Source organism: Tachyglossus aculeatus, chromosome 17, assembly GCF_015852505.1.
Source record: "Tachyglossus aculeatus isolate mTacAcu1 chromosome 17, mTacAcu1.pri, whole genome shotgun sequence".
Classification (NCBI taxonomy): Eukaryota; Metazoa; Chordata; class Mammalia; order Monotremata; family Tachyglossidae; genus Tachyglossus; species Tachyglossus aculeatus.
The window spans coordinates 3,642,681-3,658,135 of NC_052082.1; the positions used below are offsets into that span (position 1 = coordinate 3,642,681).

The window sequence follows — 15,455 nt, forward strand, 5'->3', positions numbered from 1 at the left end:
CTCATTGTTGGCACTTTTCTTGATTATAAAATAACCTTCTTGCAATGCAGGAGTATTTGGCCAAGGTAAGTGAGGTAAGAAAACAGTTTGCACCAACAGTTCTGGTTTTTGCTGAACGAGGAGAACTACTCAAGAGTTTATGCGATACTTATAGTGGTAGTAGTAGTAATGATATTTAGTAATGATATCAAATCTAGCAAATGGAAAAAGATATAATACTCAGACTTGCTCTATGGGTATCAAAAGACTGTGCTTAGAGAATGTGTATGTATACTTGTATACAGTATATGCCTTAGCTACAGTTTGTTCTGATGTTTCATTTACCTACTTGCTCAGTTTCACACAACTGATTTCACATAACAGAACTTCACACTGAAAAATATCAGATTTTGAAAGAGAACCATTCAGGCAAAGCAACTCCTAATCCCATATCTATGCTAAAAATGTTAAATATACATTCAGATGTATAACAGTGTTTTAAGTATGTGATAGAAATTTAAATTGAATGTATCCCTTAGGTTTGACTTAAAAGCAACCAACAAATATATGGAAGTTAAGGTACTAGTATTTTTTTTTTATTCCTACCAATTCAGTAAATCTCTCTGTTGTGCCTCAGAAGTTGATATGGGAGACTTTCATTGTTTCTCCTATAAAGGAGGCGTGTTCATTTTAAAGAGCTATGCGATTTACCATTAAAATGTTTAAATTTGTCACTTGATTAGCATTATCTGGCTGAGTGACTATCCGCCAGATTTCTGCTTTTGTATGTTTTAAAATTAATGCACAAAATCACATAATTTCATGGACTATTTCATTTTGCCAATTTGGATAGACTGCAAAGACTTCAGCGAAGAATATGTCACCAGTAGCTCATTTAAGTAATGCCACAATTGGAAACACAAAACTGTGGTTTATTACCTTTTTAGAAAGTTTGGTATTTTGAAATAAATTAAAGAACACCTTCACAATAAAATATATAATGTTATCCTGTTACTAAGTAGATATGCATGAGAAATCTAGGGAAAAAAAACTAATTCAAGACCAATGTAAGAATTGTTATTTTACTGTCAATTCCGTTTATTTTTCATTTTTCCAGGGTAGTATACATCAGCTTGAAATTTAGGAAAAACATAACGATTGATACTCCTTTCCAAGATGTGGTTTTTAGCCATGCTTTTACAACAACCAATGTTAACCCTCATCTTTAAATACCATCATACACCTGTAGTTCTTACCAGATTGAAGAATCCATTTTGATCTCTTCACTGACGATATGGATAAGTGTGCATATTCCAACTCTGACATGATTCGCAAAGCCCTATAGGGACATGCCTTGGGGTATTTTTTTTTTTTTTTGGCTGCCTTCTGTAGCATAGTTGGACTTGGATTATATGTCTCCAGGCATTCCTTGCCCACATACCAGACAACTTCCCAAAATTGTTAAAACCACACTGGTGACTCAGTATTCCAGACTGATTCCCCAGGTTTCCACATGCATTTAGAGTTCTACGAGTTCCCAAAATGGTAGCGTCGAATTTACGAGGTAACCAGACCTATGAACCATTAAGCCTGGTAAAGTGTGAGATGGTAAAAAAGGGAAAGTAAAATATAAAATTCTGTGTTCTCATGAGAAGGAGCTATCACCCACCAGGAGATGGGAAGTTTGACACGAACACCTCATGGTTGTATTTGTTATCCTGTCTTCAACGCCATGAAAATAGCAGGTGGATATAAGTGTTACCTTTCTTTATCTTCAGTACATATGTCAATGCACAGTTTTAACAGAGGCTGATATGCTACCCATGATATATTATTTTTTTAAAATGGTTAGTGTTGAGAGAGATCACTGGATAAGCAACAAAGAAAAAATAAAGCTTTGGAGTGTTTAACAGGAAAATCATGAAAAAATAAGTTTCGTTTGTTTCAATTTGCCAGAGGTTCCACTGGAAAATTAATGTACTTTGAAAACTTTTCATTACTATACAAGTGTTCGAAGCTAGACCAGAAGGGAACCTAGAAACCACCTTCCCTGTGTATGATCAAAAACACAGTGCCGAGTATAATGGTGTGACTATTTTGAGCATCTGCCTTTTATCGTTGGTTTGTGCAATAACTTTATACGTTAAAAATGGGAATTTTCTTCCATTTGGAATTTACAACATTTGGAAAGCAGGTGTTAAGCATTTTATGAGCAAGTCTTATTTTCTGATTAACATTTCAATACTTTTACTTAAGTGCTAATATATACGTGTGTGTATATTTATATATATATATATAATGATATCAGGTGATTCATGTATTTGGGGGCAGTGGAAATTATTTCCGTTGACTTTTCCTGCATATCATCAATTTGCTTTTTACTCATGTTCTTCTACTGTCGCTGTAAGCTTACTTGTTGTTTTTTCTTTCCTTTTCTTCATGCTGTCGTTTAGAGCCCTACAGAGAGACAAGTATGGGAGTAAAGCTAAACATTGCATATCAAATGTAATTTTTTTCAGTTCCCTTTTCTTGCATCACCTATAGATGATGTAGTTATTAAAAACAGTTCATCTCACAGTTATGAAACCCAACGAAAGCATAAAAATATCCGAATACGTGTTAACGCCAATTAGACGCTTTTACTGTCTGATGCCTTTATTTGTGTCCCATAACCCACATAGTTTGTGAGTCTCATATGACTGTTTGTGTGAGTTAAATTGTTTTTAAATTTAGCATTTATTTTGGCAAACTATGTCATGACTTTGATCATTCCAAAATGGCCCACCCCATCTCAGTTATATGATTTGAAATGCCAAACATCTCCTTGATTTTCCAGCCTGCAGTTCTCCATGCATCGAGAACAGATATAAAGAGTATCTCTTGGTGCTCCCCACTCACCCATGACCATCACATATACTGTAGCAATCTGCAAAACCAGCCACCCTTCATGCACAATTCTTCCAAATCCCTGCTTTCATTTTTTTTTTCTTTAGCATCGTGGATTGTCTAAAAGATACCTCCTAACATGAAAATAAATGGCTTCATTCTATGTCTGTGATGGCTACTCATTTTATAAACATTGCATCCCGAGACCAAGTTTCCAGTCAAAGATGGGATGATTTGTATACTATCAATCTCAATAAACAAAAGAATTGCATCGCAGCTATAGAGTGAAAGCTATATTTTCACTCGGTAACAATATATCTAGGCATTTTCGTAGGGTTTTCAGAGCAATCAGAAATTTTTGCCTGATAAGAGATATACTTTCTAATCCATGACAGTACTGTTGGTGACTTTTGAATACCTGCTTGAATTCTCTTTAACTGAGTAATTTGTGTTCATTCTAGGGATAATGTGCATAAAGAAACATGTGGTCAAACTTAGCAGATGTTCAGATGATATTTCAGTGTAGCTCTTCATTCCCCCAAACGCGATTCCCACTCCTCCCTCTCTCTAGCTGGAAGTTTAACATTCCCAGAGCTAGAATTGGGTCGCATACCAATGCTTTTGAAACACTGCCCCTCGATAATGATTCCCACACATATTCAACAGCTGATGAATTATTCCAAAAGATTCGTACGGCCAAAAAATGTTTGGAACCTTATGCACTTGGTAATTAAGCAGAAAGCACACATATACAAGTAACCCTCCCTTACTGGGCATGGATATATTATGCAAATACCGTGTCAGAAAAAGCATATTTTTGACAGTAAAACATAAACTTGCCAAACCACTTCACTACAGAAAATGACTTGAACCCTTTCCCTGCCTCCGCATCTGACACTTCACTTTGAAATGTTGTTCTTCTCAGGATCATTTTAAGACCAAGGCAAAATGAAAATGTAAGTTGATGCACCACTTACAAATGGAGAAGTCAAAGTATAGGAGCTAGTGGCACCTGTTTTTTTTTTTGGGGGGGGGGTTGGGGAAAAGAAGGGTTGAACGATTCTCCACCTTACTCATAGCTGAGTGAAGAAACATTACTGACGGCCACTTTGAACTTTCTAGCTGGAGTTCTTGTGACCATTTAAAGGTGCATTAGTGCAAGGGTCTCAGTAGGTCAATGATCAGTTATGTATCCACATGTACATTTTCATATATTTGATATATAGACACACACACTCTTTGATTGGAAAGAGAGACAGGGCCGGAACTCGGAATCCCGCGCTGGCCTTATCTCCAGACACGGTCTCATAGAAGAACTTCACCGTCAGCGGTGTCGTCTTCTAATACGAAAGACAAACACCCTCCCCACCACCCCTTGCCCACCTCCATGCCAATCTGCCTCCGAGATCTCTTTCTATATACATTAGCCCTTCCCGAACTGGCAGCCCATCATCCCCTAAGCAGTTTTTAGAGCAGTGTGACGCTGTTGACGCCCACGCGGATGGGCGGAGGAGGGGAGGCAAGACGTTGACATTGTCTTGCGTGCTGTTTTTCAGAGGGGCTCCTGAACAATGCCAGGGATACAAGTGTCATGGATACTCTACCACTGAATGGTAACCACGGCAACAGCTACAGCCTGGCCAGCGGCGAGTATCTGAGCAACTGTGTGCAAATCATCGACCGGGGCTACAACCACAACGAGACCGCCCTAGAGAAAAAGATCCTGAAGGAACTCACCTCCAACTATCTCCCTTCCTACCTGAGCAATCACGAGCGCTCCGCCGAACAAAACAGGAACCTCATGAACAAACTGGTCAACAACTTGGGCAGCGGCAGCGAGGACGACGCCATCGTCCTCGACGACGCCACCTCCTTCAACCACGACGAGAGCCTGGGTCTCGAACTCATCCACGAGGAGTCGGATGCTCCCCTGCTGCCGCCGAGGGCTTACCCCGCCGAGAACCACCAGCCCCATCACTACGCCAGGAGGCGGATTCCTCAAGACAACAGCGAGAGCTTTTTCCCTCTGCTGACCAACGAGCACACAGAAGACCTCCAGTCCCCCAACAGGGATTCTCTGTATACCAGTATGCCCACGCTGGCTGCTCTGCCCGGGCCAGAGAGTGTCACCACCAGCACCCAAACCGACTCCCCGCCGGCCAGAGGCGGGGACGCCGACGACGTGTCCTACAAAACCATGCCAAATCTAGGCTCCAGAAACCACGTCCACCGACTGCACACTTACTACCAGCTCGGTCGAGGAAGTAGCGACGGGTTCATAGTTCCTCCAGACAAAGATGGTGCCTCTCCCGAGGGGGCCTCCAAAGGACCTGCACACTTGGTCACCAGTCTATAGAAGATGAAGCCGAAGCGGAAACCGACGAAGAGCTCCCTGACACACGGCTTACTGTTCTGAGTTACTATGAGCGGTGGTGATTGTGTGTCCCCTTAAACCTTCATGCTGTTCTGAAGAGAAGAAGAGAGAAAAAGAAAGAAAAACATAAAAAAAACCAACTGTCAGACATTTTTTCTTTTTTTTTTTTTTTTTTTTTTACTGGAATTTTTAGGCCAGCCTGGGGGAGAAAGTTAACTGGTGAAATTCCCCTCTCACTCCTACCCCTTCCTCTCCTTTCCCTCTCAGACAAAGACTTCATTATGTTAATGAATGGGATATGGTGAAAGAAAATGGCACTCTACGTGGCCTTCTTGAATTAAGCTGTGTTTGTTTAAACATCCTCGATGCTCTGTTACTCAAATTACAAGGACCTGGTTTTAGAAAGGCCAAAATGTGCATTTGGAATTAGTAACAATGACGCATCTAGATTGGAGTGCTGCACAAACTAACAAACATAAAAACAAAGCAAAACTGTTTATAATGAATCTGAATTCACGTAATGATTTTTGGTCACTCACAACTTGATTTCACCCCAGCGGGATGGGCTGTGGGGGTCAAACAAAAGAAAACAAAATTCTCATGAAATGGAAGGGAATTCTAGAATTCTATGCTAAGTGCATATTTTATGTTTTGCTGTATTAACTGATGATAAAAACTAATGGCAGAAAAAAATTGAACAATTTCTATGTAATGTACAGATACTAGCATTGCACATATAGTCTGCTTTCTGTTCCTCCAGAACTTGCGTCCCTGTTAATGTAGTGGAAAAAAAAAAAAAAAGAACTTTTTCTGTTGTGCTGGTCTTGCAAGTTTGTCTACCAGTAGGAGCAAGGTTTTCATGAGTTCTTTTTGGCCTTTTTTTCCTTGAAATGTCACTGGGCAAAAAAATTAAATAAAAACTATGACTTTATAAAGACCATTTTATAGTAATGCCAAACCATTTTTTTTTCAATTGGGTTTTGTTTCCCCCTTATTCCCGCCCGGCCCTACTAACCGTATTCCATCAGTTCTATTTCAGACAGGATGTTTGCAAACTAGTGCAGGGTACGGCCGATAGACAGCAAAACCTTTTGGGACGACACCACCTCCCTAAGTTGGTAGGTTATGGCACTAGAAGCCAAGAACCCCCGCCCCGTAGATGCCGGGGACTCCCTCCTCAAGAAGCGTGATGGAACAGTGGGAGAAGAAAGGAAAAATGAAAACAATGCAAAGCAAGGATTTTCAACCCAATATTTTGAAGCGATTCAAATTTGATAAAAACTCCTCTCCGTTTTCCTCACAGGAAAATGTATTTATTTGACAGGGTTTTAAAGAATGTAGGCTTTCAGGAGGTAAATTAGCAGCACAGATGATCTTTTTTTTTTAATTTATGATCCATTTTGTATGGTCTCAAAGTTGAATGACCTCATTACTAATATTTGTTGTAAAAGTGAAACTTGTTTGCCAACCAATAAACAACTGATTAAGATTTAGAAGACCCTGAATGTATGTATGTACCAAATGATTAGCCGTTCTCCTTTTATGTTTTCGCCTTTTTCTCCCACCAGTTTTCAGCATATGAAATTTGCCGATCCTCTAAGGCGCAGTTGGGCCAGGCAAAGTTAGGAAGCCCTAACTGAATAATTGAAACGTGTAGCTTTACCGCCATGGCAGATGCTGAGTTGGATTGGGCATCAGTGTGCAGATAGAGATGAAGTGGATAAATCCCTTTCTAGCCAGCTGATCTATCGCTACATTATGTGCTGGTTTTATAAACCTGCTTCGTTTGGATAAAAATGATATTTTCTACGGTACATTATTTCTCCCTTTGTAATGTCCATTTTGCTGTTGGAGCCTCCAATACATCTACTTGTTTGGGGCTGTCAGGATTTCAGCAAGCTCTCCCGAGACCCAGGTTGTAGTTATGTTCCTGAAAAACTCTGAGTTGATGGGAAATAAGTTCAGACATGCTGCCCACCTCTCCATCCACGCCTTAATCTTCATCATAGCGTAACAAACAAGCATTATGCTCTTCTCCCTTGCTCCCCCAAGAAAACATTCTTTGGCATTCTCCAGTCTAATGCACTCGGCATTATTAGAATATTTCATCTAGATAAACTAGAGGGATTTTTTTCTTCCATTTAAATCCCAGCTACCTAGAAACAAACTTTCTAACAGGAACGATAGAGGGGTTAGCATATTCCTCATAAAATAATCCACACTTAAAAAACGCGAATGGGAAAGAGAGTTGGGGGCTAAGATGTGAAATGACACCGTCATCCGCTATAAAATATTTTATACCTTCATTGTCTTTTAGACCTCTGGATCAGGTCTAGCTTTACAACTTCACAATTTCTCAAAGTTGGAGGAGGGCGTGCAGAATCGTAGGGAGTGACTGAGTTCTCCCCAACTTCACTCTGGCAACGTCAGCACGGAAGCGGCATTTAGCCCGATGAAGGGTATGTAGAATGGACGTCTGCTGGGAAACGATCCCCTTTCAGAAATCCCAGGTGGGGGATTTAGCCCCATACCTGATTCGTCAGCGAAAAAGCCGCCAGCATAAGTGCAAGCTGGTTTCACAGGGGACTGGGAAAATTACCTCAACTCAGCCTGCTGATCCTGTTTTCCTCCAGGTGCCGTCTCCACTTTCACTGCTTGGGATTCCGTTGTCATTGTAATTTGAAGCAGGTCACCTGTTCCAGCTCCACATGGACAGATCGAGATGAAGAAAGATCATTTTAAATGCTCTACCGTTAGAAAACCTGGTGCACGAGATCGTGGGACACAGCAGTTGTGACAAAAATCTTGTATGAGGAGCTAAAGGGCAAGATTTTGGAACTCCTCTAAATCTCTTTTGGGTTGTGCTTGCAGAGACCTTAGCAAGATCCCAAAGACATTGTCAGAAAGAAATTGTTCCACATATTTTGTGTGATTATAATAAAATCAGTGATTGATAAAGGAGTTATGTATGTCTGCCGTTGAACAGAAACCTGCTTAACGTCTTGGAGAAAAAGCTTATATTTCTTTCACTGTTAATGATACTACGGTTCGCTAAGAGAAGCAGCATGTCTCAGTGAGAAGAGCCCGGGCTTGGGAGTCAGAGGTCATGGGTTCTAATCCTGGCTCCGTCACCTGTCAGCTGTGTGACTTTGGGCAAGTCACTTGAATTCTTTGTGCGTCCGTTACCTCATCTGTAAAATGGGGATTAAGACTGTGAGCCCCATGTGGGACAACCTGATTACCTTGTATCCCCCCCAGAGCTTAGAACAGTGCTTGGCACATAGTGAGCGCATAACAAATGCCATTATTATTATTATTTAATTTGTATATTTGATTCGCATTTCTATTTCTCAGTCACTTATAATTCAGGTCTTTATCCGTACACCTTCTTAACAACGTCCAGGACCAAACAACTCATCCATTTTAACTTTTTTTCAGTGATTTTCAATTGAGAATCAAATTGACATTCAACCTAGATGAAGCTATGGTAGATACACGTTATTGACAACCAAAATGTAGACATCTTGACAGTGGGGTTGAATGATTATGCTATTGCTTTAATCCTTAGTAGAATGACCTTTTGCAGTTTGAGTATTTTTCCCCTTATTTTAGGACTATCCCATAGCATATCTGACTGGGATCTTGACAGAAAAAAAAATTAGAATGGAGAAATTTTACAGAAAAGGCCATCCTCCACTGTGACACCCCAGATCACAGCAATCAGTAATGTAAGTTCTTCAGGAAGTTCTAAATGGGATTGTCAAGTTGATTGTGTCAAGAGCCCTGATAGGATGTGATGCGGGAAATTCCCAAAATTCAGGGGAGTTAAAATCTTTGAAGTAAATCCCCAGAAAATGCAGTTCTGAATTGCAGTGATTTTTTTAAAAAAATATCTAAAGTACAGTTTGAAATGATCCAACTACTCAAAAAATCTTCTGGGAGCTTAAAAAATCGTAACTGAAAATTGGCATGCTAATGCAGTGAGACTAAGGTCTAAGTATGCACCAACAGATTTATGTAAAATGATTTAGAATGTTGGTTAGAGGGGAAGCATAAAAATGATAGAAGTCCAACATCAGCTGATGGAGTTTTAAAATTCCAAAAAGGCAATCATTCACATAAGTCTCCTATAGTATTATTGATTAGTTCATCTCTCCATATGACTCCACCCAAAACTTCATTTTGGCCCACATATTAACTGTTTTTTAAAAGCGAGAGTTGTTTTGACTAATTCAGCGGACAACATCCGGATTTTCTTCCTGTTTTACCCTTCTATGTACACCATCTAATTACAACAGTAATAATTATTATTAATAATCATATTTATTGAGGACTTACCATGTGCAAAACACTATACTAAGCACTGGGGGGGAGTACAATATAACATCAGACATACTTCCTGATTTCCACAGAGAAGCAGCATGGCTCAGTGGAAAGAGCCCGGGCTTTGGAGTCAGGGGTCATGGGTTCAAATCCTGGCTTTGCCGCTTGTCAGCTGTGTGACTTTGGGAAAGTCACTTAACTTCTCTGTGCCTCAGTTCCCTCATCTGTAAAATGGGGATTAAGACTGTGAGCCCCCCGTGGGACAACCTGATCACCTTGTAACTACCCCAGCGCTTAGAACAGTGCTTTGCACATAGTAAGCGCTTAATAAATGCCATCATTATTATTTCCTGCCCACAATGAGCTCACAGTCTAGAGGGAGAGACAGACATTAATGTAAATACAATAATAACTAACCAATCAGTCAATCAATCATTTATTGAGCGCTTACTGTGTGTAGAGCACTGTACTAAGCACTTGGGAAGTACAAGTTGGCAACAGAGACAGTCCCTACCCAACAGTGGGCTCACAGTCTAAAAGGGGGAGACAGAGAACGAAACCAAACATACTAACAATACAAAATAAATAGAATAGATATGTACAAGTAAAATAAATAGAGTAATAAATATATACAGGTGCTGTGGTGCTGCACTAAATTACATATATACACATATGTGCTGTGGGGAAGAGAGGGAGGATGAATATAGTAGTAAGTATGAGTGGCACAGAAGGAAGTGGGAGAAGACGAGAGGAGTCCTCAGTCAGGGAAGGCTTCCTGGAGGAGATGTACCCTTAATAAGGCCTTGAAGTGGGGGAGAGCAATTCTCTGCCTGATATGATGAGGAAGGGCATTCCAGGCCAGAGGTAGGATGAGGGCGAGAGGTCAGCGGTGAGATAGACGAGATCGAGGCGCGGTGAGAAGGTTAGCACCAGAGGAACAAAGTGTGTGGGCTGGATTGTGGTAGGAGAGCAGTGAGGTGAGGTAGGAGGAGGCAAGGTGGTTAAGTGCTTTAAATAATAATAATAATAATGATGGCATTTGTTAAGCACTTAGTATGTGCAAAGCACTGTTGTAAGCATTGGGGAAGTTACAAGGTGATCAGGTTGTCCCACGGCGGGCTCACAGTTTTAATCCCCATTTTACAGCTGAGGCACAGAGAAGTGACTTGCTCAAAGTCACACAGCTGACAGTTGGCAGAGCCACGATTTGAACCCATGGCTTCTGACTCCAAAGCCCGGGCCCTTTCCACTGAGCCAAGCAAATGGTGAGGAATTTTTGCTTGATGTGGAAGTTGATGGACAACCACTGGAGTTTCTAGAGGAGTGAGGAAAAAGCTTTTGCTTTGCTCTGTCCATCTGCTTTTTGAGATGGCGAAGTCTTTGGGGGCTGAGAGCCGACACACTCAGGAGGCACTCAATACGAATCACGGATTGATTGATTGGAAAGTGGAGGAAGAGCATCAGCACCTTAGATTTCCAAACAGGATAATGCATCCCAGGGCGGTTCAGTTAAGAGCTTTGTTATCTGGCAAACTCGGGAAACGAGAAATGCGGTTATCTAAGAATCAGGCCTGTCCCTTGGATATTACATACCGTCCCGGCAGGCTTTAATTAAAGTCTCTTGGCAGATTTGAGAAGGTGTGCCAAAGAGTGGAGAGCACCACGAACCCTGATGCTGTTTGCTGAATAGGTTAGGAGATAACCTCCCAAACTAGAGAGGTCTGTTTGCTCCTCCTATCAGCAGAAGAGTTATTTCCCATGCTGGCTGATCCGATCAACGGAGACTTGATACCGAAATCCCAAGGAAACTGCGCCACTGCCGGGAAGGACACAAACCAGGTAAAGTTCCTGTTCTCTTGGTGAAGATGGCCCTTGCTGAAGTGAAGTGTCTCCATGGCTACAATACACCGGTACCTCAAAGCCCCAAGACTGTCGCCCTCTCCCAGACACCCCACTACCCGTTGCCGCCCAAGGTGCCATTTTTTAAAAAGCTTGCTCTGTCTTTCCCATCTGTGTTCATGCCATCCAAAGAGACAAAGATGGGAATGACTGAATGGGATTTTTATTGCAGCGTGGCTCAGTGGAAAGAGCACGGGCTTTGGAGTCAGAGATCATGGGTTCAAATCCCAACTCTGCCACTTGCCAGCTGTGCGACTTCGGGCAAGTCACTTAACTTCTCTGTACCCCAGTTACCTCATCTGTAAAATGGGGATTAAGACTGTGAGCCCCCCGTGGAACAACCTGCTCACCTTGTGACTTCCCCAGTGCTTTGCACATAGTAAGCACTCAATAAATGCCATTATTATTATTATTATTATTATCTCCCTCTCAGACCACAGCACTGCAGCATAGACTTAGCAGCAATATGAGAAGGTGGGGGCTGAATGGAAGCTTTTTTTCTTTTTTTTTTTAAAAAGACACCTACAGTAGACGCAGTGTTTGGGGGTTCAAAGGTTTGGGCATCCTTGGTGAGGATTTCAGGGACCTGGAAAGGGGCAGGGGGACATCCAACATCAGAGTGTTGGGTAAACTCCCTGAGGGTAGAGATCACGTCCATTAACAACTGGACTCCTCCAAACTCTTAGAACACTGCTCAGTAAATGCCACTGTTTGGCTGAAAATGTATTTAAAGGCAAGTGGTGCAAGAAGAGGGTCCAGAACAAGGTGGAGCGTATAAAAAGGGAGAAAGAAGGAAAGTTGGCTTAAAAAGTTGGCAGTCTCCATATTGGGAAATTGTGGTGTGCCAAGTCAACCAGAGCTAGCAGGCACATCCACCTCTTGTAAATGGGCAGAGAAAAGTTGATGCCTTCATTGGCCAAATGAAGTACACATGATGCTTTGGTTTGGGAAAACAAAAGATGTCAGTTTGGGTTTTTTTATGGTATTTGTTAAGTTCTTACTATGTGCCAGGGACTGTACTAAGTACTGGGGTAGATTTACATTGCTCTAGGTGGCCACAGTCCCTGTCCCACATAGGGCTCGCAGTCTTAATCCTCATTAAGCAGCGTGGCTCAGTGGAAGGTGCACAGGCTTTGGAGTCAGAGTTCATGGGTTCAAATCCCCGCTCCGCCAACTGTCAGCTGTGTGACTTTGGGCAAGTCACTTCACTTCTCTGGGCCTCAGTTACCTCATCTGTAAAATGGGGATTGAGATTGTGAGCCCCCCGTGGGGCAACCTGATCACCTTGTAACCTCCCCAGCGCTTAGAAGCAGCGTGGCTCAGTGGAAAGAGCCCGGGCTTTGGAGTCAGAGGTCATGGGTTCAAATCCCAGCTCTGCCACCTGTCAGCCGTGTGACTTTGGTCAAGTCACTTAACTTCTCTGGGCCTCAGTTACCTCATCTGGAAAATGGGGACTAAGTCTGTGAGCCCCACGTGGGACAACTTGATTACCTTGTATCTACCCCAGCGCTTAGAACAGTGCTTTGCACATAGTAAGCGCTTAGTAAATGCCATCATTATTAGAACAGTGCTTTGCACATAGTAAGTGCTTAATAAATGCCATCATCTTCTAGACTGTGAGCCCATTGTTGGGTAGGGACTGTCTCTATATGTTGCCAACTTGTATTTCCCAAGCGCTTAGTACAGTGCTCTGCACACAGTAAGTGCTCAATAAATACGATTGAATGAATGAATTTTACAGATTATTATTAATGATAATGATAACGATTCTTAAGTGCTTACTGTGTGCCAAGCACTGTTCGAAGTGCTGGGATAGGTACAAGGGAATTAAGTTGTCCCACTGGGGCTCACAGTCGTAAGCCCCATTTTACAGATGAGGTAACTGAGGCACAGAGAAGTGAAATGGCTTACCCAAGGTTACACAGCAGACAAGTGGCGGAGCCAGGATTAGAACCCACATCTCTGACTCCCAAAACCGAGGCCCAGAGAAGTGAAGTGACTTGCCCAAGCTCACCCAGAAGACAAGTGGCCGAGTCAGGATTAGAACCCAGGTCCTTCTGACTCCGAGGCCATTGCTCTGCTCTACCCATTAGGCCACGCTGCTTCCCTGTCGATGCCTGCAGCTGCCAGAACCAAATCATGCTCAGTCATTTTAAAGAAAAACCATGTTTCCCAAAATATTAGCACAGAAATTTGTAAGTTTCACCCAATTACGAGCGGGAGCCTGAGGGTGATCAAGTCTTATACTTCTTTCTCCTGGGTCACAATCTGAAGAGTCTCATCTATTTACAATAATTATGGTATTTTTTGAAGTGCTTACTATGTGTCAAACACTGATAAGCACTGGGGTACATACATGTTAATCAGGTTGGATACAGTCCCTATACTGGACAGGGCTTGTAGTCTATGTAGGAGGGGGAAACCGGTATTTATCCCCATTTTACAGATGAGGAAACTGAGGCACAGAGAGGTTAAGTGATTTGTCCAAAGTCACACAACGGGCAAGTGGATGGAGCTGGCATTAGAATCCAGATGATCTGGCTCCCAGGTCTACAAGGCCATGCTGCTCTAATAATAATAATAATAATAATAATAATAATAATAATAGCATTTATTAAGCACTTACTATGTGCAAAGCACTGTTCCAGCGCTGGGGAGGTTACAAGGTGATCAGATTGTCCCACGGGGCGCTCACAGTCTTAATCCCCATTTCACAGATGAGGTACCTGAGGCACAGAGAAGTTAAGTGACTTGCTCAAAGCCACACAGCTGACGAGTGGCGGAGCCGGGATTTGAACCCATGACCTGCTTTCTCTTCTCGACTAAATTAGCCTAATCTACTAGAATCTTTAAGAATCCTAGTTCTGGAACAGTAGATTATTGGGGAAGCTAGAGATCATTAGAATTTATTGGTGGGAATAGTACCCGGATGTGAAGCTCTTTCGTAAATGAAGAGGAAAAATGTCTGGGTTAGAATTACACAAAGGCCCTGGAACTCCAAGACCTTATTATTTCTAACCACACACTGTGTTTTTATCAGTCTGATCATTCCATTATAGGGAACACTGAAAAGGAACTTGGAAGTGTAAGTGTATTGGTACCACTGAAAAATATGTAGTTTCAAATGGCTTTTTGCTGATGAATGCTGGGCTAATTTTCCCTCAATGCCTTTAAGAAAAAATTACATGGCCTCCAAACTAGAATTTGGTTTGACAGTCAAAAAAAAATCACTGTTTAACCCTCCAGAAAAATGTGCTGTCCATCCTTCATATTCTGATTTCTAAAGAGGTAATAATCTAGAAAGTAAGCTTGTGAATTTGAAGGCTTACTATGCAGAATCCTAAACATAAGTAATTTCCCCCTTCTTTTTTTTTTAACCAGAAGTAATACCCTACTGCTTTTATAATGAATCACATCTATTTTTCATTAATGGTAACAATGACATTTTTACACATTTATTATGTGCGAAGATACACTCCTCATCCAACATAGTGTTTTCAATCGATTTTATCCCCAGTTAACTGATTGAGGAAAGTGAGGCTTGGAGATCCAAAGTGACTTGCCCAAGGTTACACAGCAGATCGGTGGTAGAGACAGGATTAGAACCCGGGTCTCTGCCTCCAAGCTCCATAGGCAAGGCTGTGTTGCTTCCCTTAATTCATTTCATAGTCCAAATATTGGGCAGCTTTTGGACTTAGCTTGCAGAAGCTGAGCAACAGCAGAGGGTTGATTCATTTGGAGGTTTCTTATTCCCTTCATCTAAATACTTTCAGAATTACTCTATGATAAATGAATACCATAATAAATTTGGACTATCAATGCACCAACAAATATATATCTGGAGAGTTCTAATGGAAAAGAATGATATAATCTTTAAATCTGAGTTCCTGAGGCAGATATGTCTACATTGGACTTAATCAAATGATAGAGACTATCAGTGCTATGGAAGAGTATTACTTTTCTTTCATTTACTATATTTAATTGAAATCACCAT

At 41.6% G+C, this 15,455-nt stretch overlaps 1 protein-coding gene and 1 long non-coding RNA gene across 18 annotated transcripts in view; one reads left to right on the forward strand and one right to left on the reverse strand.

The window, feature by feature from the left end:
- The window catches only part of ADGRL3 (adhesion G protein-coupled receptor L3), a 694,363-nt gene extending 686,163 nt beyond the window's left edge, over nucleotides 1-8,200 (forward strand). For 8 of the 17 annotated variants that reach the window (XM_038759779.1, XM_038759785.1, XM_038759787.1 and 5 more), the window contains 2 exons: nucleotides 2,433-2,450; nucleotides 4,422-8,200. In XM_038759779.1, coding sequence (XP_038615707.1) covers nucleotides 2,433-2,450; nucleotides 4,422-5,221 — 818 coding nt within the window. In that variant the 3' untranslated portion in view covers nucleotides 5,222-8,200. Of the gene's footprint in view, nucleotides 1-2,432; nucleotides 2,485-4,421 lie in introns of all 17 variants that reach the window. The other 9 variants (XM_038759784.1, XM_038759788.1, XM_038759789.1 and 6 more) reach the window with 2 other exon arrangements.
- LOC119939644 overlaps nucleotides 5,252-15,455 on the reverse strand; it is a 58,632-nt gene continuing 48,428 nt past the window's right edge. Inside the window, exons 2-3 of the long non-coding RNA XR_005454684.1 lie at nucleotides 7,839-7,941; nucleotides 5,252-5,331 (exon numbers count right to left, since the gene is read on the reverse strand). This is a non-coding gene — a long non-coding RNA (uncharacterized LOC119939644). The remainder of the gene's footprint in view (nucleotides 5,332-7,838; nucleotides 7,942-15,455) is intronic.